Source organism: Brassica napus, chloroplast, assembly GCF_020379485.1.
Source record: "Brassica napus chloroplast, complete genome".
NCBI classification, from domain to species: domain Eukaryota; kingdom Viridiplantae; phylum Streptophyta; class Magnoliopsida; order Brassicales; family Brassicaceae; genus Brassica; species Brassica napus.
The window spans coordinates 42,501-68,482 of NC_016734.1; the positions used below are offsets into that span (position 1 = coordinate 42,501).

The window sequence follows — 25,982 nt, forward strand, 5'->3', positions numbered from 1 at the left end:
GTTTATTTATTTGCTACAGCTGATAAAAAATCGTTTTGGACGATGCTTATGTAGAAAGCCTTTTTTTTTTTCTAGTATTTCATTGACTAGCTGTTCGTTCTTTTTTTCTATAGTGGAGATAGTCGCACGTAATGACAGATCACAGCCATATTATTAAAAGCTTGTGGTAAAAAGGGGTTTCGTTCTAATGCCCGAAAATAATATTCTAAAGCTTTGGTATGTTCCCCATTACTTGTGTGGATAAGGCCTATATTATAGAGTATATAACTTCGATCATAGGGGTCAATTTCTAGTCGCATAGCTTCATAATAATTCTGTAATGCTTCCGCATAATTTCCTTCAGATTGAGCCGACATCCGTTACGGTCGTCATTCGCTTTAACGAATTCTCCGTTTCAGAACCGTATGTGAGATTTTCATCTCATACGGCTCCTCCTTTAGGTGCATAATGAAAATAATAAATATATGGATATGGAAAAATTTGATGTCATTATGAACTAAGCGGGGCTAATGTTTTTACAAGAAATCCCTAGCCAACCTTCTTGTAAAAGATCTTTTCTTACTACCAAGTGGATTCATATTCATACTAGATAAAAATAAAAAAGGAAACTCTAACAATTTCTTTGTTCTCAACGCCCCTAAATTTCCAGGAATTAGTCACTTCAACAGTCTTCAATGGTTATACGGGTATCCAAAGTACGGACGAGATGGATGTTTATTGTTCCAACCATTTTAATTAGTCCCAATCCCAAAGAAGAAGAAAGAAAAGGAATCTTTTTGAAGAAAGTTTTCGTGTTGTTGATTTCTCGGCGTAGTGCTTCTTCCCCTGTGCCTCCTATTCGTATATTGTATTAGTCTAGTAGGATTGATCTGTAATACGGGAACCGTAGGTAAAAAACCTTTTGCTCAATACTAGAATTCATAATTGAAGCATCTAAGGCTGCACTAATCGTGGATACATGACAGAAGGGATTGCTTTTTTATATTATAAACTTCACCTTCAAAAGCGTAGATTTTTTTCAATACTCATTTTTTTCTATTCCAAATCGGTGAGAAATAGAAAAAAATGATAATGATAATCAAATCGCACCATCTCTGTAATAAGTAAATGCCTCTTTTTCTCCGGAAGTTGTCGGAATGACTCGTAATAAGATATCGGCTACAATTGTAAAGGTTTTATCAATAAAATTTCCATTTATACGCGATCTTGGCATAGGTAGTAATCCATTCTATAACTCTTTTTATTTCCTTTAACTTTTCTTTTGTGAGAAAATTTTCTCACAAACAAAGGAATTTTATAGTACGAACTAACATAAAAGCGGACTCGTTTTTTATAAAAAAATATTCTATCTACTTCCAATTTTTCTGATCAAAAAAGGTATCTATTAACCATAATCTAAAAAACGATGAATAACTCGCTATTCACCCAGGTACTCAGTCATAATCCTGATGTCGGAGAGATGGCCGAGTGGTTGAAGGCGTAACATTGGAACTGTTATGTAGACTTTTGTTCGAATCCCTCTCTTTCCGTACTTTCAACTAAATAACCAATCTTACGTGATTGACCACAACGTATCAAATCAAATAAAAAAAATAGATATAAAATCTACATTTCTTTGCTATGGAAAATGCTGGGAAGAGCAAACAAGGGATCCAAACCTCCCTACCAATCTATGATACATGAATAGGAAAAAGATTCCCCGACAAAATCCCTTACCTTGTCCCTTTTTAGTTTTAATCAAAAAAGCGGGCAAAGGGGAGTTGTCCGAACTCTTGTTTTTAGTGATTTTTTTTTACTTCACTTAGGTTTTTTAAGTCTGGCGAGAGTAATATTCTACGACAAGCAATTCATTTATTTTCAAACCGACGCATTTCCTATCTATTATTTGATTGACTAACCCTTCATATTGGAATGTGTGAAGAGTCAGATGGTTTGGCAATTCCTCGGGGGCAGATGACTCAAGAAGATTTTGAACCAAAGTTCTAGAGTTTTGTTCATCCTTCACTGTAATAATATCTCGGGGTTTGCATCGATAACTTGGTATATCAACTATACGACCATTAACTAAAATATGCCCATGGTTAACTAATTGGCGCGCTTGAGGAATAGTCAAAGCCATACCCAACCGAAAAAGGATGTTATCCAAACGCATTTCAAGTAATTGTAATAAAACTTGACCCGTTGACCCCTTAGCTTTTCCGGCGATACGAACATATTTAAGTAATTGGCGTTCTGTAAGACCATAATGAAAACGCAATTTTTGTTTTTCTTCTAAACGAATACGATATTGAGATTTTTTTCCGGAGCGTGATTGGTTTCTAAGATCGCTTCCTGCCCTAGGCCTTTTACTAGTTAGTCCCGGTAAAGCCCCCAGACGGCGTATTTTTTTAAAACGAGGCCCTCGGTAACGTGACATAAAGACTCCTTTTTTTATTGAAATTGTACAAAAACTAAACAAAATTAAAACTGAACTAAATGATAATGATAAATAACGTAAAATCCACTCCAATAAACTATTGGAATACAAAGAGTCAGAAGATATATTCTCTCAATATACAGATTTTTTTTATTGTATATACAATATATATAAATCAATAAATCACAAAAATTTTCCTTTATTTTCTTCATTTATTTTGCCAAGATCTAACCCTTTTACCCCAATATATATTCCTATATGGAAGTTTATATGACATAATATAAATGGCGTGGTAACTCTTGGAAAAAGGTGAAAGAAGTCTTTTCAATCTTATTTTTTTTTGAAAGTACATTAAAAATCATGTAAAAAAAATGAAAAACTATGTAAAAGCCGGCTATCGGAATCGAACCGATGACCATCGCATTACAAATGCGATGCTCTAACCTCTGAGCTAAGCGGGCTCAACTAAAATAGTGTATACAAATTCACTAAACTACTAGATCGTATTAATTAACTATTCTATTCATATTTTTCCTTATCTATTTAGAATTCATCATATTTTCGATATTCTAGAACAGAATATAGCTCAAATAAATAGTGACTATCATTAAATAAATAAAACAAAACCTTAATGAATTAATATAATATAGCAATATATCGACTTTCTAATTTTGATTTCATGAGTTTCTAAATAAGAAAATTTTAATTAGACCGGAAAGCTTTTTTTTTAAAGTTAAATGATATCTGATTTGAAATTCTTGGTTTTTTTGTTCTAACCTCATGCAATTATTATTATTTGATACTTTTTCTCTTTTTATATTCTTTATTATTTTATAGAATTAAATTATTAGAATGAATATTCGAATATTCATTTCGAATATACTTTTTTAGAATTATTCGAATTTCAAATCTACGAAGTAGACTTATAATCTTTTTACATTGCACATTGTAGAATTCTAAGTTTCAATAATGATCATAAATTTCTTTTCATGGAAGTAAAAAAAACGAATCGACCGTTCGACTATTTCTTAAAATTGAAGACAACGATGAGAAAAGGAAGAACATATATATGTTCTCTAATATATAACCATATTGAATTGCAAATACAAAAATGATAGAATCTTTGTTGATTAAACTAAATCAATATGGATGGGGCTAAAAAAAATGCAAGAAGATACCAAAGAAATAAAATAAGTATCTGTATGTAATGAATTCCAAGGTTTCGTCATAAGAAAAAGTGGAAAGACATCATAATGAGATCCTAATCTCAAAGCAAAAAGGGGGATATGGCGGAATTGGTAGACGCTACGGACTTAATTGGATTGAGCCTTGGTATGGAAACCTACTAAGTGATAACTTTCAAATTCAGAGAAACCCTGGAATTAACAATGGGCAATCCTGAGCCAAATCCTGGGTTACGCGAACAAACCAGAGTTTAGAAAGCGGGATAGGTGCAGAGACTCAATGGAAGCTGTTCTAACAAATGGAGTTCAATCCCTTGTGTTGAATCAAACGATTCACTTCATAGTCTGATAGATCCTTGGTGGAACTTATTAATCGGACGAGAATAAAGATAGAGTCCCATTCTACATGTCAATACTGACAACAATGAAATTTATAGTAAGATGAAAATCCGTTGACTTTTAAAATCGTGAGGGTTCAAGTCCCTCTATCCCCAACCCTACTCCCTAAAAAAGTCTGTTTGACACCTTACCCTTTTTTTAGTTATTCAAGAATTCATTGATCTTTTTTCATTCATCCGACACTTTTACAAACTCGAATTTCTTTTCTTATTATATACAAGTCTTGTGGGATATATCATACATATACAAATGAGAAAGAACTATCGATTTGAATTATTTCGAATCTAAATAATTTTTCATTCTAAAACTTAGAAAGTCTTCTTTTCGAAGATCCAATAAATTCCCGGTCCAAAACTTTTTTCATTTACTACTTTTGCGTTTCTTTTAATTGACATAGACCTAAGTCATCTCATAAAATGAGAATGATACTTCGGTAATGGCCGGGATAGCTCAGTTGGTAGAGCAGAGGACTGAAAATCCTCGTGTCACCAGTTCAAATCTGGTTCTTGGCATAGGATTGATTAATTTTGATAAGTTTATAGTCTTCAAATTAAACGTATCTTTAGTAAAAAAAGTGCAATAATCCTTTATCCCCCTCTCTTTTTTGTTCATGTTGTGGATCCATCCGTTCAAAAAAAATGTATAAGACTTTATACCTAATACATATTCGAAAGGAAAGTTCTGGTTGAAAGAATAAAAAAAAGTAAAAAAAAAAAGATCTATATCTATCTATCTATATCTATCTATAGTATCTATCGTTGAAGGGCAGAAATACCCCCAAGATTCATTAGATTAGATACAATAGAAATAGAATTTTAACCCCCCCATTTATTGTATTGCTTTCCAATCTTATTTATTCATTCCCAGTTATGTGACTAAAGTTGACTAAGTTATGTGCGCGATACAAAGTTTTTTTTTTTTTTTAGTTCATCCTATTGGCTCGGCTTTTAGGAAAAAAGTATCTTTCAAATTGGAGATTAAGCTATCTATAATAATATGAATAAGACCTTAATTCTTCTGTTTGTTTGATCTAAAAACGACTCGAATTCAAAATATTCCGCGAAGGTCCGTAGTTGTAGAAACTAAGACTCATTTTTATCATTCAAATTTTTTATCATTCAATAAGCATCTTGTATTTCATAAAAATTGGGGGCAATATAATCCTTACGTAAAGGCCACCCTATCCAACTTTCGGGCATTAAGATCCGTTTCAGCCGCGGATGGCTATCATAAGTGATTCCTAACATATCATAAGATTCCCGTTCTTGAAAATCCGTACTTTTCCAAACCCAGAAAACAGATGGAATTCTGGGATTACTCCTGTGAGTAAATACTTTTATGCAAACTTCTTCCGCTTGATTGACACCATATTCTATTCTCGTAAGATGATACACACTGGCTAAGAGGCCACCTGGTGCCACATCATAGGCACATTGGGAACGTAAATAATTGTAACCATATACATATAAAATTACAGCAATAGAATGCCAATCTTCGGGCTTTATTTGTAAAGTCTCTATTCCTTGGTAATCGAAGCCCAACGATCTATGAACCAGCCCGCGTTTGGCTAGCCAAACGGACAAAGTGCCCTGCATCTTTTTTATTTCCCCCACACCTTTTTTATATAAATTTAAGTATTTCACATTTACCATGAGTTCTAATTTATGAAGATTTTTTTCTTATTCTCTCAAATCCTCCCTAATTCACTAATTCGTGGGAAGATACTGGGCTTTTGTATTTAAAAAATGTTTCAGTAGAGATCTCTGAAGTAGATGATGGTGGATAGAGTAATTCTTGATCATAATTTCCAGTCTGTGTACTGCGTACAACAAAAAACTTGTGATTGGTAGTAAAACACCGATTACCCCGTTGAGGTCTAATTCGATCCTTATAGATTTCTCTAGCTATTTTCTTACGAAGCTTTGTTATAGCGTCTATAACAGCCTCTGGTTTAGGTGGACAACCCGGCAAATAGACATCTACAGGAATTAGCTTATCAACCCCTCGAACAGTACTATAAGAATCGGTACTGAACATCCCCCCTGTAATTGTACACGCTCCCATAGCAATAACATACTTTGGTTCAGGCATTTGTTCATATAATCTCACTAAAGAAGGAGCCATTTTCATTGTTACTGTACCTGCTGTTAAAATAAGGTCCGCCTGTCTAGGACTTGATCTTGGTACTAGCCCATAACGATCAAAGTCAAATCGGGAGCCTATTAATGAGGCAAATTCAATAAAACAACAACTGGTACCATAAAGAAGCGGCCATAGGCTGGAAAGTCTTGACCAATTTGAAAGATCATTTAACGTAGTTGAAATAACTGAGTTTTTTGTTGTTCGATCAAGTACGGGAAACTTAATGGAATTCATAATTGTTTCAATGGTTTTTTTTTACTTTTTTTTTATTGTTATTGTACAAGTATTCAGGAAACGAACTAAGACCATTCCAACGCTCCTTTTCGCCATGCATAAACTAAACCAAGAATTAGGATAAGCACGAAAATGAAAGCTTCTATAAAAGCGGATACCCCTAGTACATCGAAACTCATTGCCCACGGATACAGAAAAACGGTTTCAACATCAAAAACAACAAAAACTAGAGCAAACATATAATAACGGATTCTAAATTGTAACCAAGCATCCCCGATCGGTTCTATACCTGATTCATAACTAGAAAGTTTCTCCGGCCCCTTCGTAATTGGAGATAAAACCCCGGAAATTAGAAATGCCAAAACAGGAATAGCACTTGATATTATTAAAAATGCCCAGAAAATATCATATTCGTAAAGCAGAAACATAGACGAACTCCTATGAATGTGGAAAAAATACCCGCTTAGTCAATTCCAATCGGAGTGGATTGGGCAAGGTATATATAACTCTTGCGTCAAAACAAAAATTCAGGTTAATCGAATCATTTATTTTCGTTTGGTTGCTGTGGTAGACGTCTCCTTTTAAGATTTATTGATTGTAATCTTATTTTCAGTACACTTATTACTTAATATTTCCATGTTTCTATTACTAATAGTTTCTCATATTAATAATATAATATTAATATGATTAATAACTAGTAATTTTTTTTATTTCTGTTTCTTAAATTTGCTTTATGTTTTATTTAAAAATAAAACAAATTGATAAAAATATCTTCGTTTTTAAAATTATGACGTATCAAAAAATCCACTTACGACTATGAAAATGAATGAATAAAAAACGTTTATTCTAAATTATAAGTATCTATCTAGATATATCTATAGATAGTGATTGGATCCACTGAAATCAAATGAAATCAAATTTGGTTTTCCGTTTTATTCTGAACGACCCCCAGGACTTATGGTTTAGGGTCTGGGAGTTTTTTTTATGAACCAACAAATTGAAAGTAACCAGTTAGAAATAAAGAATACAATAAAAAGTCAAAAATTATCCAATTATTTGGATTTGAATGTCATTTATTAGAATAAATTTATTAGTTAGGGCTATACGGATTCGAACCGTAGACCTGCTCGGTAAAAGAGCTCGAACTTATTATTATCAAAATGATTCGAACTCTTTCAAAGACCCAACATGCATTTTTTTTGCATTGGGCTCTTTCATTAACTGATAGAAAGATCAGTTAGTCTACCATATTTTTTCTTAAAAAAAAAAGATAAGAAATGGTTCCAAGTACTCTGATTGATTATTTTTTAATTCTAATACAATACAGAATAACTACCAAAGTGTTTCAAAGAAGGGTTCTCTTGACGTAGGTTTGCTTTTGGTCTAGATCAACTTAAGTTAAATATAGTCTCTAACATCCTGATTAAAAAATCAAATATGAAACTTGCTACACCTTAAGGTTCATAGGACGAAAAGATCATTTTTGAGTTCCTTATACTCATTCTGCCTAGCATTAAGTAGACTGGGTATTCACCCTATCAATATCTCAAATCAATGATGGGTTCTATTAATTCCCTACCGAAATGGGGTACTTTAATAGGACCTAATGTCAGGCTATTGTTCTCCTCTTTTTCCTAAAAAAAAGTCATGGAGTAAGACATCGATTTATTAATAAGATCAATCAATTGGTTTGATTGCGTGATGGACTCCTCTGAAAAACTTTGGCGCACGTGTAAACGAGGTGCTCTACCTAACTGAGCTATAGCCCTTGTGTTTATGATCCACATTTTATCTTATCTTATCATGTAGATAATTTCTTGTCAAGATTAATATTATATGATCGAACATTATATCTCTTTCATCTCGTTGTTTATTGGTATTGCTTAGAAATAATATTGGATTTATAATCCTATCGATGTGATAAGTATCCCCGTGCCTTCTCTTTACGATGATAAATAACCTACTTAACTCAGTGGTTAGAGTATTGCTTTCATACGGCAGGAGTCATTGGTTCAAATCCAATAGTAGGTATAACTTATTAGACACCATGATCAATGGTGTCTAATAAGTTTCGTCAGCTAGTTACAAAATCAAATCGTATTGAGAGCCTCGACGCGTGTCCGAGCTCGTCTGAGAGCTAGATTAGCCTCAATTGTTTGTCTCTTGCCTTCAGCTTTTCTCAAGTTCGCCTCTGCTATTTCAAGAGTTTGCTGAGCTTCTTGTGGATCAATGTCACTATTCTTCTCTGCATCATTTACTAAAATAGTAATTTCATTATTGCCTATTCTAGCAAAACCGCCCATCAGAGCCATTGTTAACCATTGGTTATTAAGGCGTATTTTCAAAATACCTATATCAACAGCTGTGGCAATCGGCGCGTGATTTGGTAATACGCCAATTTGTCCACTATTAGTAGATAAAATGATTTCTTTTACTTCTGAATCCCAAACAATTCGATTCGGAGTCAGTACACAAAGATTTAAGGTCATTTCTTCAATTTACTCTCCATTTCTAAGTTCGTAGCCTTCGCAGTAGCTTCATCGATGTTACCCACTAAGTAAAAGGCCTGTTCAGGAAGAGAATCAAATTCTCCGGAAAGGATCAAATTAAACCCTCTAATTGTTTCCGCTAGCCCAACATATTTTCCCGGAGAACCTGTAAATACTTCTGCTACGAAAAAAGGTTGTGATAAGAAACGCTCAATCTTTCGTGCTCTTGCGACGGTTAAGCGATCCTCTTCGGATAATTCGTCCAACCCCAGGATAGCTATAATGTCCTGAAGCTCCTTGTAACGTTGTAAAGTTTGCTTTACTTGTTGCGCAGTTTCATAATGTTCCTCGCCAACGATTCGAGGTTGTAGCATAGTTGACGTTGAATCTAAAGGATCTACCGCTGGATAGATACCTTTAGCAGCTAATCCTCTTGATAGTACGGTAGTCGCATCTAAATGTGCAAATGTGGTGGCAGGAGCAGGGTCAGTCAAATCGTCTGCAGGTACATAAACTGCTTGAATAGAGGTTATGGACCCTTTTTTCGTAGAAGTAATTCTTTCTTGTAAAGAACCCATTTCGGTACTAAGGGTGGGTTGGTAACCCACAGCAGAAGGCATTCTACCCAATAAAGCGGATACCTCGGATCCTGCTTGTACAAAACGGAAGATATTGTCGATAAATAGAAGTACGTCTTGCTCATTAACATCTCGGAAATATTCTGCCATAGTTAAGGCAGTCAGACCAACTCTCATACGAGCTCCCGGCGGTTCATTCATCTGACCGTAGACTAGGGCTACTTTGGAGTCCGCAAGGTTTAGTTCATTAATGACTCCAGATTCTTTCATTTCCATGTAAAGATCATTTCCTTCACGAGTTCGTTCGCCTACTCCACCAAATACGGATACACCACCATGAGCTTTGGCAATGTTGTTGATCAATTCCATAATTAGTACTGTTTTACCCACGCCAGCCCCACCGAATAGTCCGATTTTTCCCCCACGACGATAAGGGGCCAAAAGATCTACTACTTTAATTCCTGTTTCAAAAATAGATAAGGTTGTATCTAAGTCTATAAAAGCAGGCGCGGATTTATGGATAGGAGATGTTGTGAGAGTATCGACAGGACCTAAATTATCAACAGGTTCCCCAAGTACATTGAAAATTCGTCCTAGAGTCGCTCCGCCGACTGGAACACTTAGAGGATTTCCCATATCAACCACGTCCATCCCTCTCTTTAAACCCTCGGTCGCGCTCATAGCTACAGCTCTAACTCGGTTGTTTCCTAATAATTGCTGTACTTCACAAGTCACATTAATTTCTTGACCAAGCGTATCTCGACCCTTAACCACCAGAGCATTGTAAATATTAGGCATCTTGCCCGGGGGAAAGGCTACATCCAGTACCGGACCAATGATTTGGGCAATACGTCCCAGGTTGTTTTTTTCACGTATTGAAACCGCTGGATCCGAAGTAGTAGGATTTATTCTCATAATAAAAAATATGTTCAATTTTGTTGCGAAATTTTTCGAATACAGAAAAAATCTTCGATAGTAAATTCATTGGTTAATTCAATAATAAATGGGAGTAAGCACTCGATTTCATTGGTACCACCCAAGCGAATATGCAATTCAATTTTTTACTTAATTAAATTTCAATGAAGGAATAGTCGTTTTCAAGCTCAACTAACCAAAACCTAGTTTTAAAATAAAAAATATATGAATAAAAAAAATTTTTGTGGAAAGTCTTTGATTTATTTGTCATAATAGGCAAGACTTTGTTTTATCTAGCCAATTCCGAAATGGAACTCTATTTATGATTCATTATTTCGATCTCATTAGCCTTTTTTTTTTCATATTTTCATTTTAGCATATCCGGTTATGCGTCCCATCGATATCAACCCCCCCTTGTTTTTCATTTTCATGGATGAATTCCGCATATTGTCATATCTAGGATTTACATATACAACATATATTACTGTCAAGAGTGATTTTATTATTATTTTAATATTAAATATTTCGATTTATAAAAAGTCAAAGATTCAAAACTGGAAAAACAAGTATTAGGTTGCGCTATACATATGAAAGAATATACAATAATGATGTATTTGGCGAATCAAATATCATGGTCTAATAAAGAATCATTCTGATTAGTTGATAATTTTGTGAAAGATTCCTGTGAAAAAGGTTAATTAAATCTATTCCTAATTTATGTCGAGTAGACCTTGTTGTTTTGTTTTATTGCAAGAATTCTAAATTCATGACTTGTAGGGAGGGACTTATGTCACCACAAACAGAGACTAAAGCAAGTGTTGGATTCAAAGCTGGTGTTAAAGAGTATAAATTGAATTATTATACTCCTGAATATGAAACCAAGGATACTGATATCTTGGCAGCATTCCGAGTAACTCCTCAACCCGGAGTTCCACCTGAAGAAGCAGGGGCTGCGGTAGCTGCTGAATCTTCTACTGGTACATGGACAACTGTGTGGACCGATGGGCTTACCAGCCTTGACCGTTACAAAGGACGATGCTACCACATCGAGCCCGTTCCAGGAGAAGAAACTCAATTTATTGCGTATGTAGCTTACCCATTAGACCTTTTTGAAGAAGGGTCTGTTACTAACATGTTTACCTCAATTGTGGGTAACGTATTTGGGTTCAAAGCCCTGGCTGCTCTACGTCTAGAGGATCTGCGAATCCCTCCGGCTTATACTAAAACTTTCCAGGGACCACCTCATGGTATCCAAGTTGAAAGAGATAAATTGAACAAGTATGGACGTCCCCTATTAGGATGTACTATTAAACCTAAGTTGGGGTTATCCGCGAAGAACTATGGTAGAGCAGTTTATGAATGTCTACGTGGTGGACTTGATTTTACCAAAGATGATGAGAATGTGAACTCTCAACCATTTATGCGTTGGAGAGACCGTTTCTTATTTTGTGCCGAAGCTATTTATAAATCACAGGCTGAAACAGGTGAAATCAAAGGACATTATTTGAATGCTACTGCGGGTACATGCGAAGAAATGATGAAAAGAGCTATATTTGCCAGAGAATTGGGAGTTCCTATCGTAATGCATGACTACTTAACAGGGGGATTCACCGCAAATACTAGTTTGGCTCATTATTGCCGAGATAATGGCCTACTTCTTCACATCCACCGTGCAATGCACGCTGTTATTGATAGACAGAAGAATCATGGTATGCACTTCCGTGTACTAGCTAAAGCTTTACGTCTATCGGGTGGAGATCATGTTCACGCGGGTACAGTAGTAGGTAAACTTGAAGGAGACAGGGAGTCAACTTTGGGCTTTGTTGATTTACTGCGCGATGATTATGTTGAAAAAGACCGAAGTCGTGGTATCTTTTTCACTCAAGATTGGGTCTCACTACCAGGTGTTCTACCTGTGGCTTCAGGGGGTATTCACGTTTGGCATATGCCTGCTTTGACCGAGATCTTTGGAGATGATTCCGTACTACAATTTGGTGGCGGAACTTTAGGCCACCCTTGGGGAAATGCACCGGGTGCCGTAGCTAACCGAGTAGCTCTAGAAGCATGTGTACAAGCTCGTAATGAGGGACGTGATCTTGCAGTCGAGGGTAATGAAATTATCCGTGAGGCTTGCAAATGGAGTCCTGAACTAGCTGCTGCTTGTGAAGTATGGAAGGAGATCACATTTAACTTCCCAACCATCGATAAATTAGATGGCCAAGACTAGAAATTAGATTAGTAATTCACGTCCGTTTTATTAGTTTAATTGCAATTAAACTCGGCTCAATCCTTTTAGTAAAAAAAAGATTGAGCCGAGTTTATCTAGTGTATATACTGTTTTTGATAGATACATACTTAATCTAGATATACAAAATCTGAAAAAAAAAGAAGATTAAACACAACTACACTTTTGTATTGTAGTGTCCACAAGAAATTCTATACGAAATATGGATTCTTAGGATTTTTTTATTCTTTTTTTAAGTTTCGTGTCAGGGCTTGAACCAAGTATCCCCACTTCTTCTACCCATTCTGCATGTTGTCCTTTTCTTTTCATTCCGTATTGGAATAAAAACTTTTTTTTTATATTAGTATACGAGATTTTACTAAAAAAGTTCTTCATATCGCTTATATTCATAAGCGAAGAACAAATATTTCTTTTTTTTAATGAGAATTTTACACAATATAAGAAAATCCTTATTTTCATTTAGAATTGAAATTTATTAATTTCAATTGCTTTTACTTAATAATCTTAGCAATTAGCAATTGCATTGACATGCTTTGCTTACTCTGAATAGAAAATGAACTATTCAAATTTTTTTTTTGCATTTTTCAATTTTTTCATTGAATGACTATTCATCTATTGTTATTTTATTTTCATGTAAATAGAGGCCAGAAGCTCTATGGAAAAATCGTGGTTCAATTTGATGTTTTCTAAGGGAGAATTGGAATACAGAGGCGAGCTAAGTAAAGCAATGGATAGTTTTGCTCCTATTGAAAAGACTACTATAAGTAAAGACCGGTTTATATATGATATGGATAAAAACTTTTATGGTTGGGGTGAGCGTTCTAGTTATTACAATAATGTTGATCTTTTAGTTAACTCCAAGGACATTCGGAATTTCATATCGGATGACACCTTTTTTGTTAGGGATAGTAATAAAAATAGTTATTCTATATATTTTGATATAAAAAAGAAAAAATTTGAGATTAACAATGATTTGAGTGACCTAGAAATTTTTTTTTATAGTTATTGTAGTTCTAGTTATCTGAATAATAGATCTAAAGGTGACAACGATCTGCACTATGATCCTTACATTAAGGATACTAAATATAATTGTAATAATCACATTAATAGTTGCATTGACTCTTATTTTCGTTCTCACATCTGTATTAATAGTCACTTTTTAAGCGATAGTAATAATTCCAATGAAAGTTACATTTATAATTTCATTTGTAGTGAAAGTGGAAGTGGAAAGATTCGTGAAAGCAAAAATGACAAGATAAGAACTAATAGTAATCGTAATAATTTAATGAGTTCTAAGGATTTCGATATAACTAAAAACTACAATCAATTGTGGATTCAATGCGACAATTGTTATGGATTAATGTATAAGAAAGTCGAAATGAATGTTTGTGAAGAATGTGGACATTATTTGAAAATGACCAGTTCAGAGAGAATTGAGCTTTCGATTGATCCGGGTACTTGGAATCCTATGGATGAAGACATGGTCTCTGCGGATCCCATTAAATTTCATTCGAGGGAGGAACCTTATAAAAAGCGTATTGCCTCTGCTCAAAAAAAGACAGGGTTGACTGACGCTATTCAAACAGGTACAGGTCAATTAAACGGTATTCCGGTAGCTCTTGGGGTTATGGATTTTCAGTTTATGGGGGGTAGTATGGGATCCGTAGTAGGCGAAAAAATAACTCGTTTGATCGAGTATGCTACCAATCAATGTTTACCTCTTATTTTAGTGTGTTCTTCCGGAGGAGCACGAATGCAAGAAGGAAGTTTAAGTTTGATGCAAATGGCTAAAATTTCTTCGGTTTTATGTGATTATCAATCAAGTAAAAAGTTATTCTATATATCAATTCTTACATCTCCTACTACCGGTGGGGTGACAGCAAGTTTTGGTATGTTGGGGGATATCATTATTGCCGAACCCTATGCCTATATTGCATTTGCGGGTAAAAGAGTAATTGAACAAACATTGAAAAAAGCCGTGCCTGAAGGTTCACAAGCAGCTGAATCTTTATTACGTAAGGGCTTATTGGATGCAATTGTACCACGTAATCCTTTAAAAGGTGTTGTGAGTGAGTTATTTCAGCTCCATGCTTTTTTTCCTTTGAACAAAAATGAAATCAAATAAAACAGTTAGTTTATCATAATTAAACGAAAACCCTGAAAAATTCATTTTTCTTTAGAATCATTTTTTTATCGATATTCTTGTTTACTACTCAGTAAACCTTTATCAACAAGATAAAAAGTGAATTTTTGCTTTCGGGAAGTTCAAATTCGACTAGAAAAATAAAACAAAGTTTTTTTCCTCTCTTGCTTGCATATGGATAGATAATTCAAATAGAGATATAGATCTATAGAGAGTCTTGCATCGTTTTGCATTTCCCGAAAATTCCCTGTTGGTGGATCAGATTCCAATCAATTTTGTATAAAATTTTAATGGAATAAAATTTTTTCTTTATTAATGACTATTAGAAGACAAAAAGAACAAAAAGAATAATAAATCTAACAGGGAGATTATGATAATACATCTATTTTATTTTGAAAGATTAATAAGTCCATTTATTTAGTTTGGCATTTCTTGTACCTATTTTTTTATTCTATTTCTAGTAGGTTCTATTATTTCTATTAGGTTGTATATTAGTATTCGATATATATTTACTTAAAGATACTTAGTATAATTATATAATATATATAATAGAAATAATAAAACTACAAGATATTCTAAGATATCTTTAGAATTCAGAATATAACAATAACAGGTACAAATATTAAATTGAGGTACCCCATTTTATGACAACTTTCAACAACTTACCCTCTATTTTTGTGCCTTTAGTAGGCCTAGTCTTTCCGGCACTTGCAATGGCTTCTTTATTTCTTCATATTCAAAAAAATAAGATTTTTTAGATCGGATGAGACCGAATCGTATAACTCCCCTTTTTATTTTAAAAACTTCGATTTGATAAGACCCATTTGGTAGAATATTGTATAACACATAGATTCCTACAAACATAACTAAAAAAAGTTTTTATGCATGTGTAAACGTATTATATGGGGTAACTCAATTTGCGCTCTTTTGAAAAAATGGATCATCGTCGGACCGCTGGATGAAATTCAAGTCAATGTATTTATTTGTATGTATATAGTTATAGGGGATCATATAAAGGAAGGAGATTTTATTATTTTAGATATAAACAATTATATAAATTATTCCTAAAGTAAAGGTTCACAACAAAATAGTTATAGTTGATGAGAGTTACTTTGAAAACAAAAAAAGGAAAGTCATATTTTCTCAATTCCAAAAAATTGTATAACTGGATCTAATATATATGAGTTGGCGATCAGAATCTCTATGGATAGAATTTATAACGGGGTCTCGAAAAACAAGTAATTTCTGCTGGGCCTTTATCCTATTTTTAGGTTCATTGGGATTCTTATTGGTTGGAACTTCCAGTTATCTTGGTAAAAATTTTATATCGTTAGTTGCATCTCAGGAAATCCTTTTTTTTCCACAAGGGATTGTGATGTCTTTCTATGGGATCGCGGGTCTCTTTATTAGTTGCTATTTGTGGTGCACTATTTTGTGGAATGTGGGTAGTGGTTATGATCTTTTCGACCGAAAAGAAGGGATAGTACGGATTTTTCGTTGGGGATTTCCTGGAAAAAGCCGTCGCATCTTTTTACGATTCCTTATGAAAGATATTCAGTCGATCAGAATCGAAGTTAAAGAGGGTGTTTCTGCCCGGCGTGTCCTTTATATGGAAATTAGAGGTCAAGGGGCTATTCCTTTAATTCGTACTGATGAGAATTTTACTACACGAGAAATTGAGCAAAAAGCTGCTGAATTGGCTTACTTCTTGCGTGTACCAATTGAAGTATTTTGAAATGAATTCATTTTTAAAGTTTAAAGACTAAATCCTTTGGCAGTAGGAAGAAAAAACGAAAGAATTGCTTTCTTTTTTTTCAATTGAACATTCATCTATTCTTTTATGCTCGTTTTTTTTTATATATTTGATAGAAAAGAAAGGGAGTTTATTCGTCTCGAAAATAGAATCATATTTTTTATTTTAAAAATTCAAAAAAGTTCTTTTAGTATTGATCGAAAAAAGGGGGAATAACATCCTGGAAATACAATTTTTTCTTTATTCAAATTGTAAGTGTATTCTGAGTCTATTTCTGTATTCTTTCTAGATTCAAAGCAAAGACTAAGTATTGAATCAAAAGAAAAAGAGAAAAGGGATTATAGGCTCAATACATTCTATTTGAATTAGAATAGAAACTCATGCTCGATAGAAATAGTAGATCTAATAGAATCCACAAATGCGGTAGGTTCATTAACAATTCACAGATTCAAAATGGCAAAAAAGAAAGCATTCATTCCTTTTTTTTATTTTACATCTATAGTCTTTTTGCCCTGGTTGATCTCTCTCTGCTGTAATAAAAGTTTGAAAACTTGGATTACTAATTGGTGGAATACTAGACAATGCGAAACTTTCTTGAATGATATTCAAGAAAAAAGTGTTCTAGAAAAATTCATACAATTAGAGGAACTATTCCAGCTGGATGAAATGATAAAGGAATACCCAGAAACCGATTTACAACAATTTCGTCTAGGAATCCACAAAGAAACGATCCAATTCATCAAAATACACAATGAGTATCGTATCCATACAATCTTGCACTTCTCGACAAATCTAATATCTTTCGTTATTCTAAGTGGTTATTCCTTTTGGGGTAAGGAAAAGCTTTTTATTCTCAATTCTTGGGTTCAAGAATTCCTATATAATTTAAGTGATACAATTAAAGCTTTTTCGATTCTTTTATTAACTGATTTATGTATCGGATTCCATTCGCCTCACGGTTGGGAACTAATGATTGGTTATATTTACAAAGATTTTGGGTTTGCTCATTATGAGCAAATTTTATCTGGTCTAGTTTCTACCTTTCCAGTCATTCTTGATACAATTTTTAAATATTGGATCTTTCGTTATTTAAATCGTGTATCTCCGTCACTTGTAGTGATTTATCATGCAATAAATGACTAAAAAACGATTCACTGATCCAATTCTACTCTTTCTTACTTTATACATCATAACCAAATCAAAGTCGTATTTACTTTACTCTTTTTTACCCACGAGGGATTCCTTGTATATTTCAAAAAAATTTATTTTTTCAGTAAATGTAAATAGCAGAATTGTGGCTAGGGAAGTATATTATCGACCTACCTAACTTTATTGTAGAAATTTTCGGGATAAACGATTGGACCATGCAAACTAGAAATACCTTTTCTTGGATAAGGGAAGAGATTACTCGCTCCATATCTGTCTCACTCATGATATATATAATAACTTGGGCATCCATTTCAAGTGCATATCCAATTTTTGCCCAGCAGAATTATGAAAATCCACGAGAGGCAACTGGGCGTATTGTATGTGCCAATTGCCATTTAGCTAGTAAGCCCGTGGATATTGAGGTTCCACAAGCGGTACTTCCTGATACTGTATTTGAAGCAGTTGTTAAAATTCCTTATGATATGCAGCTAAAACAAGTTCTAGCTAATGGTAAAAAAGGAGCTTTGAATGTGGGAGCTGTTCTTATTTTACCGGAGGGGTTTGAATTAGCCCCCCCCGATCGTATTTCACCCGAGATGAAAGAAAAGATAGGAAATCTGTCTTTTCAGAATTATCGCCCCAATAAAAAAAATATTCTTGTGATAGGTCCTGTTCCTGGTCAAAAATATAGTGAAATAACCTTTCCTATTCTTGCCCCAGACCCTGCTACTAATAAAGATGTTCACTTCTTAAAATATCCTATATACGTAGGTGGAAATAGGGGAAGGGGTCAGATTTATCCTGATGGTAGCAAAAGTAACAATACAGTTTATAATGCTACGGCAGGAGGGATAATAAGTAAAATTTTACGAAAAGAAAAAGGGGGATACGAAATAACCATAGTGGATGCATCGAATGAACGCCAAGTAATTGATATTATCCCTCGAGGCCTAGAACTTCTTGTTTCAGAGGGCGAATCCATTAAACTCGATCAACCATTAACAAGCAATCCTAATGTGGGTGGGTTTGGTCAGGGGGATGCGGAAATAGTACTTCAAGATCCATTACGTGTCCAAGGCCTTTTGTTCTTCTTAGGATCTGTTGTTTTGGCACAAATCTTTTTGGTTCTTAAAAAGAAACAGTTTGAGAAGGTTCAATTATCCGAAATGAATTTTTAGATCTGTCTATTTCGCCTTATCAAATTCGTAAAAAAGAAAGAACAAAAAAAATTATCAAAAGCCTTTTTGCCTCTCTTTAGACTTTCGATTTCGACCAGGTGTCAGGAATTACTTGTCTGATAGTCCTAATCCTAGTATGTATATTAAGAAGAATTCACTTTACCCCCCTTTTCTTTATTTTTCAATACAAATTTGTATTGAAAAATGGGAGGGGGTGTGATGTAACTCTGTCGTTAGTGACCAATTGAAATTGATAGAATGTATCAATAATCAAGAGTTTTTTTCTAATGTAATTTAGAATGGAAAAATTTGACTAGATACTAAAATAAGGAAAGCAAGCGTAGAAAAAAGGGAACTAGAAATTGGCGAAATAACAAATTTTAGGGACTATAGGGAGTATTACTTGTCTTGCGAGTCTTCGACACAAGAAAAGGAATTTTAGACATCCTTTTCTTGTGTCGATCTTGTCATTCTTAATTGCATTCGTTAAAAAATCCTATTCTTAGTTTACATATATATTACTGTTTCTATATATATAAGGTTTTAATATATCTATATTAATATATATCGTATATATAATTATTAATTAATAGTATTAATAATAGTTACTTTTTGTAGTTTTATTTATTTTCATTTCAAGTTTGATGAAATACTAAAAAAATAAGAAAAAACTTCTATTAGTATAGAGTATAGACAAAATTTTAATGATAGATCTAATGATAAAAAATATTGTGTCAGTCGGGAAAGCAGAAAAATAAAATTAAGTGACCCCCCCCCCTTTTTTTCGATCTTTGAAAGGTTAATAATAAATACTATATGCTCCTAACCTACTAATCTAATTAAGTTCATTTTTCAAAAACACGATAAAAATTGTTCTGATTATTAGCAGTTCAACGGGACCCCCTCGAATCAGACAAAGAAGGAAGAGTTGGGCCCCGTTGAGTTCTTATGTTTTCACGTCTATAACTCAGTTCATCCAATTTCTACAGGGATGAACCTAATCCTGAATATGAACCATAAAAGAAAATACCTATTAAACCGATCACAAGAATACCAGCTACAGTACCTATTACCCAAAGAGGAATCCTTCCAGTAGTATCAGCCATTTATCCTGCTTCCCTCCACATTTCATCGAGTGGTCATGCTAGAAACATAAACAGTCAGAGATAATTATGATATATAATCCATCCGAATGGGATAAGAAAACGAATGGGATAAGAAAATTACTACTCTTTGTTTTTTATTTTATTATTCTACGCTCTTTTCTTAATTTTACTTAATTTTAATTGAAGAAATAATTTGAAAATAAAACAGCAAGTACAAAAATGAGTAATAACCCCCAATAGAGACTGGTACGATTTAATTCAACATTTTGTTCGTTCGGATTTGATTGTGTCATAGCTCTATAAATAATTGAATTCGGTTTATCGTTGGATGAACTGCATTGCTGATATTGACCCCAAAAAAGAAACGGTAGGTACAGCTAGTCCATGAACAGCCAACCAGCGCACTGTAAAAATTGGATAGGTCCTATCTATAGTCATTGGGTCCTCCTAAAAAGATCTACTAAATTCGTCGAGTTGTTCCAAAGAATCAAAACGGCCTGTTATTAATGGAATGCCCTGTCGGCTCTCTGTAAAATACTCGTTTGGACGAGGGCTCCCAAACACATCGTAAGCTAAACCGGTGCTGACGAATAACCAGCCCGCAATGAATAGGGAAGGTATAGTAATGCTATGAATGACCCAGTATCGAATACTGGTAATAATATCAGCAAAAGAACGTTCTCCTGTGCTTCCAGACATACTGAACTCCAGATATTCTTGTAGGGAATCGATTCTGTAAAAGATGAATCAGTAAATTCAAATTCACTGAGATTACATCTTTGTGAGATCGTCAATAAAGTACCAAGGGTATTTTTAGAGTCTACCGAATCAGTATAGCTATCCTTCTTCTGACACACAACGCAATTTGAATTAGTATAGAACTGAAGTGTTAGATAATTTATTTCGTTTTTTTTTTTGCTTGTCGATGTATAACCATGTTCCACTTCTTCAAATTCCTGTATCTGTAATCTATAGGGGCTTTGATCCTTTATTTGTTTTGGACTAGAAAATAAACTAAAGATTAGATAAAATGAAAATTCAAGAGGGTGGTTTCTAATTCTAATAATTCATTAAGGAAATTCTCATATTGTCCCAAGTCAATTGAATCCAAAACCCATCAATTTCATTTTTGTTGCATATGCATAATTGTAGAAGATATTTTTTTGTAATGATAATGTGACCCCCCCCCGTTTTTGCTTTTTATTTCATTTTATTTTAAGGAATTAATTTCCAGTAACAAGAAAAGGAAGAATAGTTTTGGATCAATTCAAAAGAACAACAAATAATAAAAAAATAATAATACTAAATCTTTGGAATGCGTGCATTGTTTTGTTGTATTCAATTTAAAGGTTTTTTCTTTCTTTAACTAACTACAAAGATGATGGGTTTTTCACTCTATTTTCTATATAATATCGAAAGAAAAAAACCTAAAACCTAGAAAGGAAACGATAATAGAAATTGCTAATTACAAGTTTTAAAAATCTAGTTAAAATAAATAACTCTTTTTTTGACTGATCTCGTTCTCCGTGTAGGATACTGCTTTTTGGTTTAATTTCATAGATTAAATGAAGAAAACTGCTCTACTATATTAATCTACTTTATTCAAAATTGAATTTATTTCAATTTGAATAAATGTAGAAGGGGGCATATTCTAGGTTCTAAGGTCACTTAAAAAAAAAAGAATCAAATTTTTAAAAATTTTTACATGTTTATTCAAAAAAAGTTCTATGTTTTAACTGAAGTTATATAATAGAGTTATTTTTTTATGTATTATTTTTTCTTATTAATTTCTTAAAGAGTTTTTCAATGAATCAGTTACGTGAATTCTGAATCCTGAGATGGTGCAGATGCCAAAGACGATGAATTTCGTTTTTTCTTTTTCTCTATTTTTGTTCATACCACCGATAATGCTTGATAACTCACAAATTTTCAATTTAATTTTTTGATTCTTGGAACTAGTATTTGTATCTATCTTTACTTTAAAAAATTTTTTTATTGAAACTTCGGGAAGTACTTTAGAAACATATGTATAAAAAAACATATTTTATTGAGTCCCTTCATGCCTACTATAACTAGTTATTTCGGTTTTCTACTAGCAGCTTTAACTATAACCTCAGTTCTATTTATTGGTCTAAGCAAAATACGACTTATTTGAAATTAATTGAATGAATCTTTTTTGATCAAAAAAGATTTATATGGTATTTCATATGTTCGATAGTTCCTTACCGTGTTAATTACCCAATTTTGGTCATTGAGATTCGTCGGCAATACAGATTAAGAGCTAGGAATAGATAGTACCTCTCTTTTCTCCCTTTCAAAAATGAAAACAAAATAAAATTGAAATGATTGAAGTTTCTTTATTTGGAATCGTCTTAGGTCTAATTCCTATTACTTTGGCTGGATTATTCGTAACTGCTTATTTACAATACAGACGTGGTGATCAGTTGGACTTTTGATTAATTAACATCTCTTTTTTTTGACTGACCTCCTTCTTGCTTTCATATGCGGGAGGTCGAATTCAGATTGCTGCTCAATTATTTGCGAACAGTGGAATTTTGACACAATCTAATAAACAAGAGTGACATCACGCTCTGTAGGATTTGAACCTACGACATTGGGTTTTGGAGACCCACGTTCTACCGAACTGAACTAAGAGCGCTTTTCTTGTTTTTTATAAAAAAACGAAAAGGCTAGAAAGAGGACATTCTTTAACTCGAATCGATTTTGTACGTATATACTATATCATAGTATATCATAAAATTCAGAATTATATGTATGTCCAATTTTATTAAAAAAAGATAAATCTAAAATGGATTCCTCGTTACTGCTCTTCTGAGCAGTAATTAGGTAGGGATGACAGGATTTGAACCCGTGACATTTTGTACCCAAAACAAACGCGCTACCAAGCTGCGCTACATCCCTTTCGATTGGTTTACAGTGTCATTGTAAACAATTCCTATCTTGTTTTCCACATCCTTCTTTTTTTTTTGTTTCATATCAGATAACAAACATATATATAAGTATAATTAAAAAAATTACTTTTTTTAGGCAAATCCTATCAATTTCAAATTTACATAAAAAGGCGTTTCCATTTGAAAATGGAATCTATAAGATCGTTCTAGTAGACAATATTTCAATTCTAATTTTGAAAATGGGGGGTTACATATACAAATACAAGAACTTCTTAACTACATGTACATCTATAGTTATATATATTACTATATATATTGTAATACAATAAAGAAGAAAGAAGGAGGATTTCAAATGCGAGATCTAAAAACATATCTTTCCGTAGCACCGGTACTAAGTACTCTATGGTTCGTTTCGTTAGCAGGTTTATTAATAGAGATTAATCGTTTATTTCCAGATGCATTAACATTTCCCTTTTTTTCATTCTAGTTATTAACATCAGAAAGGATAAAAAAATTTAGAGATACGATCAACGATCGGGGAATAACCCCCCCTTTTTTTTCTAATTCTAAAAAAAGAATTAGAAAAAAAAAAGGGGGGCCGAAAGGTCATAAAAACGAGGGTTCAGGATCCAATTAAAAAAAAAGTGTTGCTAGGGAAAGAGTATCCTACGAGATACTTAAAAAAAATACTGTACAAAGATTTGAAATATATTTTTCAAAAAATCATTATATTACTTATTATTTTCTTTTTATTTAATTACTAATTAATATTCATTGCAACGAAATATTTAAGACATTTTTTTGAGTTAATTAACAGCTTCTATTTTTTTTGTTCTTGTTCTTTATGGACCCTAAAATTAAAATAGAAGATTGGGGGTGAATCATAAATCCAAAGGAGGTTTCATGGCCAAAGGTAAAGATGTTCGAGTAACAATTATTTTGGAATGTACCAGTTGTGTTCGAAATGATATTAAGAAAGAATCGGCTGGAATTTCCAGATATATTACTCAAAAGAATCGGCATAACACTCCTAGTCGATTGGAATTGAGAAAATTCTGTCCCTATTGTTATAAACATACAATTCATGGGGAAATTAAGAAATAGATAAAATTGAGTGCTTGTATGTCAAATTTTATTTTAAGAACAGGAATAATGAGAGTATCTACGTATTATTACATATATATAAATATAAACAAATAAAATAATAGAAAGAAATCAAATCCTATATTCTTAATTCTATATAGAAACTCTATCCTATATAGAAATAGCAATCGTTTTTATTTTGATCCGATCAAAAATAGGATTTTATAGGTAAGGAATAAAAAATTATGAATAAATCTAAGCGACCTTTTACTAAATCCAAGCGATCTTTTCGTCGGCGTTTGCCCCCGATCCAATCGGGGGATCGAATTGATTATAGAAACATGAGTTTAATTAGTCGATTTATTAGTGAACAAGGAAAAATATTATCTAGACGGGTGAATAGAGTAACTTTAAAACAACAACGATTAATTACTATTGCTATAAAACAAGCTCGTATTTTATCTTTGTTACCTTTTCTTAATAATCAGAAACAATTTGAAAGAAGTGAGTCGACCCCTAGAACTACTAGCCTTAGAACCAGAAAAAAATAGACTTATTCTTCAATTGAATAACTAATCTGAAGGAATTAAAAAAGAGGTTAATATTTTGTTCGACAAATCCAATCAAGAATCAAAATTTGATTGTTACGTCTGTTTCTGTCATAAAAAAAAAAAAAAAAGAAAAGAATCGTCGAAAAGAAAAAGAATAAGTCTTTTTTTAGCGACTATATACCCTCGTTTTGTTTTGACGACTTTTTTTATAATACTAATTTCTACTCTACCCTCCCCGAGCTTATTCTACTTAAGAACTCTATTTCAAATATTTTAGTGGATTTCTTCCAATCCCCTCATTTTTTGATCTCATTTGAAATCGTATAAAGACAACTCCTATTTAATAGAGCTATTTGTGCAAGTATTTTTCGATTAAGAAGTAATTGCTTCTTGTACAGATTGTGTATGAATCGGTTATAACTATAGAATACCTCCGTTTCGTGAATTACGGCATTTATTCGAGTGATCCATAAACGACGAAAATCTCTTTTTCTTTTACCCCTATCCCGACGAGCCGAAACTAAAGCTCTTATTCTCTGTTGAGTCATAGTTCGTGTAAGTCGTGAATGAGCCCCTTGAAAGCTTGATGCAAATAAACGAAGTTTTGTTCTACGCCTCCGAGCTATATATCCGCGTTTAATTCTAGTCATTGAATAAATCAAACTTTGATGAATAACTAATTCTTTTTTTAGTTTTAGTTATTCTTTTCCCCTTTACTAGTCATTAATAACCAAACGAATTATTCCAATGTATAAAAAAAAATTCCAATGGCTTTTGCTACTCTAACCTTCCCCACCACTATTTTTGGCTAGGTATTTTCCTTTGCTTTGAAAGGATAAATTGCCTTGGTACTTGATATAAAAAAAATAGAATAACTACAAAAAGTAGTAAATAGAAATGGATAAATAGTGGGTTCCTTCGTTTCTATGGTTACTTCTAAAACGGTGAGGTCCTCTCTATACACCGGAGCTCCTTCTTTTAATTAATCAATACTATTGGTAACTTGTACAATTCACATTCTTTGGCTCTACCCCATTAATATTCCAGTAATAGATCTTTCACAATGAGATCCACTTTATACAGTAACGGTATTTTATTTTAAAATTGATTTGGTCATTTACCCTGTTAGTCCGTTTTTTCTTTCAAGAGTGGAATCTTTTTAATAAAAAATGGGATTTCCCCCGCTTAATTGATAACCATTTGTTATCATTGGGGGTTTTCTAAAAAATGGAGTTGATTGGATTTGCACCAATGTAAACCATAAGTTTCAGACACAATAGAAGATATGAATGATCTATCTTTTTGAAATAATGAATCGAGTTCCTCCATTCTATTTTATTAACAGGTACTGATCCTTGATATTTCAAAAAGAATTTCCTTTTTGTGTTTCAGTCTATGCATGTTCCTCGTCGCTGAGGGCATCCCCGAAGCGCTGGGGATTTTGTGACATTTCGGATTGGCTGTCTTGTATTTCTAATAAGTTGTTTAATGGTTGGCATACGGAA

At 33.2% G+C, this 25,982-nt stretch overlaps 24 protein-coding genes and 8 non-coding genes across 33 annotated transcripts in view. All coding sequences in view use genetic code 11, as the record gives it.

Annotated features, from left to right (window-relative positions):
- The window catches only part of ycf3 (photosystem I assembly protein Ycf3), a 2,028-nt gene extending 815 nt beyond the window's left edge, over positions 1-1,213 (reverse strand). Inside the window, exons 1-2 of the mRNA in view lie at positions 1,088-1,213; positions 129-356 (exon numbers count right to left, since the gene is read on the reverse strand). Coding sequence (YP_005089953.1) covers positions 129-356; positions 1,088-1,213 — 354 coding nt within the window. The remainder of the gene's footprint in view (positions 1-128; positions 357-1,087) is intronic.
- Positions 1,214-1,453: 240 nt separating this feature from the next.
- Positions 1,454-1,511, forward strand: trnS. The gene has a single exon. It is a non-coding gene; the product is annotated as a tRNA-Ser (tRNA).
- Positions 1,512-1,810: 299 nt separating this feature from the next.
- Positions 1,811-2,416, reverse strand: rps4 (ribosomal protein S4). The gene has a single exon. It carries the CDS (start codon positions 2,414-2,416, stop codon positions 1,811-1,813), a length of 606 nt encoding a protein of 201 aa, YP_005089954.1.
- Positions 2,417-2,804: 388 nt separating this feature from the next.
- On the reverse strand, positions 2,805-2,877 carry trnT. Its single transcript has one exon. It is a non-coding gene; the product is annotated as a tRNA-Thr (tRNA).
- Positions 2,878-3,696: 819 nt separating this feature from the next.
- trnL lies at positions 3,697-4,094 on the forward strand. The gene is made up of 2 exons: positions 3,697-3,731; positions 4,045-4,094. It is a non-coding gene; the product is annotated as a tRNA-Leu (tRNA).
- A 344-nt stretch (positions 4,095-4,438) lies between these two features.
- trnF lies at positions 4,439-4,511 on the forward strand. Its single transcript has one exon. It is a non-coding gene; the product is annotated as a tRNA-Phe (tRNA).
- Positions 4,512-5,117: 606 nt separating this feature from the next.
- On the reverse strand, positions 5,118-5,594 carry ndhJ (NADH dehydrogenase subunit J). The gene has a single exon. The coding sequence runs from the start codon at positions 5,592-5,594 to the stop codon at positions 5,118-5,120; it is 477 nt and encodes a 158-aa protein (YP_005089955.1).
- A 103-nt stretch (positions 5,595-5,697) lies between these two features.
- ndhK (NADH dehydrogenase subunit K) lies at positions 5,698-6,375 on the reverse strand. Its single transcript has one exon. It carries the CDS (start codon positions 6,373-6,375, stop codon positions 5,698-5,700), a length of 678 nt encoding a protein of 225 aa, YP_005089956.1.
- A 65-nt stretch (positions 6,376-6,440) lies between these two features.
- On the reverse strand, positions 6,441-6,803 carry ndhC (NADH dehydrogenase subunit 3). The gene has a single exon. It carries the CDS (start codon positions 6,801-6,803, stop codon positions 6,441-6,443), a length of 363 nt encoding a protein of 120 aa, YP_005089957.1.
- A 667-nt stretch (positions 6,804-7,470) lies between these two features.
- Positions 7,471-8,144, forward strand: trnV. Its single transcript has 2 exons — positions 7,471-7,505; positions 8,106-8,144. It is a non-coding gene; the product is annotated as a tRNA-Val (tRNA).
- A 189-nt stretch (positions 8,145-8,333) lies between these two features.
- trnM lies at positions 8,334-8,406 on the forward strand. The gene has a single exon. It is a non-coding gene; the product is annotated as a tRNA-Met (tRNA).
- Positions 8,407-8,465: 59 nt separating this feature from the next.
- Positions 8,466-8,864, reverse strand: atpE (ATP synthase CF1 epsilon subunit). Its single transcript has one exon. It carries the CDS (start codon positions 8,862-8,864, stop codon positions 8,466-8,468), a length of 399 nt encoding a protein of 132 aa, YP_005089958.1.
- Positions 8,861-10,357, reverse strand: atpB (ATP synthase CF1 beta subunit). Its single transcript has one exon. It carries the CDS (start codon positions 10,355-10,357, stop codon positions 8,861-8,863), a length of 1,497 nt encoding a protein of 498 aa, YP_005089959.1.
- Positions 10,358-11,144: 787 nt separating this feature from the next.
- Positions 11,145-12,584, forward strand: rbcL (ribulose-1,5-bisphosphate carboxylase/oxygenase large subunit). The gene has a single exon. It carries the CDS (start codon positions 11,145-11,147, stop codon positions 12,582-12,584), a length of 1,440 nt encoding a protein of 479 aa, YP_005089960.1.
- Positions 12,585-13,257: 673 nt separating this feature from the next.
- Positions 13,258-14,727, forward strand: accD (acetyl-CoA carboxylase beta subunit). The gene has a single exon. The coding sequence runs from the start codon at positions 13,258-13,260 to the stop codon at positions 14,725-14,727; it is 1,470 nt and encodes a 489-aa protein (YP_005089961.1).
- A 662-nt stretch (positions 14,728-15,389) lies between these two features.
- Positions 15,390-15,503, forward strand: psaI (photosystem I subunit VIII). Its single transcript has one exon. It carries the CDS (start codon positions 15,390-15,392, stop codon positions 15,501-15,503), a length of 114 nt encoding a protein of 37 aa, YP_005089962.1.
- A 422-nt stretch (positions 15,504-15,925) lies between these two features.
- On the forward strand, positions 15,926-16,480 carry ycf4 (photosystem I assembly protein Ycf4). Its single transcript has one exon. The coding sequence runs from the start codon at positions 15,926-15,928 to the stop codon at positions 16,478-16,480; it is 555 nt and encodes a 184-aa protein (YP_005089963.1).
- Positions 16,481-16,951: 471 nt separating this feature from the next.
- cemA (envelope membrane protein) lies at positions 16,952-17,641 on the forward strand. Its single transcript has one exon. It carries the CDS (start codon positions 16,952-16,954, stop codon positions 17,639-17,641), a length of 690 nt encoding a protein of 229 aa, YP_005089964.1.
- A 221-nt stretch (positions 17,642-17,862) lies between these two features.
- petA (cytochrome f) lies at positions 17,863-18,825 on the forward strand. Its single transcript has one exon. It carries the CDS (start codon positions 17,863-17,865, stop codon positions 18,823-18,825), a length of 963 nt encoding a protein of 320 aa, YP_005089965.1.
- Positions 18,826-19,808: 983 nt separating this feature from the next.
- On the reverse strand, positions 19,809-19,931 carry psbJ (photosystem II protein J). The gene has a single exon. The coding sequence runs from the start codon at positions 19,929-19,931 to the stop codon at positions 19,809-19,811; it is 123 nt and encodes a 40-aa protein (YP_005089966.1).
- Positions 19,932-20,107: 176 nt separating this feature from the next.
- On the reverse strand, positions 20,108-20,224 carry psbL (photosystem II protein L). The gene has a single exon. It carries the CDS (start codon positions 20,222-20,224, stop codon positions 20,108-20,110), a length of 117 nt encoding a protein of 38 aa, YP_005089967.1.
- A 25-nt stretch (positions 20,225-20,249) lies between these two features.
- psbF (photosystem II protein VI) lies at positions 20,250-20,369 on the reverse strand. Its single transcript has one exon. The coding sequence runs from the start codon at positions 20,367-20,369 to the stop codon at positions 20,250-20,252; it is 120 nt and encodes a 39-aa protein (YP_005089968.1).
- Positions 20,370-20,378: 9 nt separating this feature from the next.
- Positions 20,379-20,630, reverse strand: psbE (photosystem II protein V). Its single transcript has one exon. The coding sequence runs from the start codon at positions 20,628-20,630 to the stop codon at positions 20,379-20,381; it is 252 nt and encodes an 83-aa protein (YP_005089969.1).
- Positions 20,631-21,990: 1,360 nt separating this feature from the next.
- On the forward strand, positions 21,991-22,086 carry petL (cytochrome b6/f complex subunit VI). The gene has a single exon. It carries the CDS (start codon positions 21,991-21,993, stop codon positions 22,084-22,086), a length of 96 nt encoding a protein of 31 aa, YP_005089970.1.
- A 187-nt stretch (positions 22,087-22,273) lies between these two features.
- Positions 22,274-22,387, forward strand: petG (cytochrome b6/f complex subunit V). Its single transcript has one exon. The coding sequence runs from the start codon at positions 22,274-22,276 to the stop codon at positions 22,385-22,387; it is 114 nt and encodes a 37-aa protein (YP_005089971.1).
- Positions 22,388-22,516: 129 nt separating this feature from the next.
- trnW lies at positions 22,517-22,589 on the reverse strand. Its single transcript has one exon. It is a non-coding gene; the product is annotated as a tRNA-Trp (tRNA).
- A 190-nt stretch (positions 22,590-22,779) lies between these two features.
- On the reverse strand, positions 22,780-22,853 carry trnP. The gene has a single exon. It is a non-coding gene; the product is annotated as a tRNA-Pro (tRNA).
- A 342-nt stretch (positions 22,854-23,195) lies between these two features.
- psaJ (photosystem I subunit IX) lies at positions 23,196-23,330 on the forward strand. Its single transcript has one exon. It carries the CDS (start codon positions 23,196-23,198, stop codon positions 23,328-23,330), a length of 135 nt encoding a protein of 44 aa, YP_005089972.1.
- Positions 23,331-23,746: 416 nt separating this feature from the next.
- Positions 23,747-23,947, forward strand: rpl33 (ribosomal protein L33). The gene has a single exon. It carries the CDS (start codon positions 23,747-23,749, stop codon positions 23,945-23,947), a length of 201 nt encoding a protein of 66 aa, YP_005089973.1.
- A 224-nt stretch (positions 23,948-24,171) lies between these two features.
- rps18 (ribosomal protein S18) lies at positions 24,172-24,477 on the forward strand. The gene has a single exon. It carries the CDS (start codon positions 24,172-24,174, stop codon positions 24,475-24,477), a length of 306 nt encoding a protein of 101 aa, YP_005089974.1.
- A 296-nt stretch (positions 24,478-24,773) lies between these two features.
- On the reverse strand, positions 24,774-25,127 carry rpl20 (ribosomal protein L20). Its single transcript has one exon. The coding sequence runs from the start codon at positions 25,125-25,127 to the stop codon at positions 24,774-24,776; it is 354 nt and encodes a 117-aa protein (YP_005089975.1).
- Positions 25,128-25,874: 747 nt separating this feature from the next.
- rps12 (ribosomal protein S12) lies at positions 25,875-25,976 on the reverse strand (one part of a trans-spliced gene, as the record gives it; the record has 2 gene entries for this part). Coding sequences YP_005089976.1 and YP_005089931.1 both cover positions 25,875-25,976 — 102 coding nt within the window.
- Between the last annotated feature and the right edge of the window lie 6 nt (positions 25,977-25,982).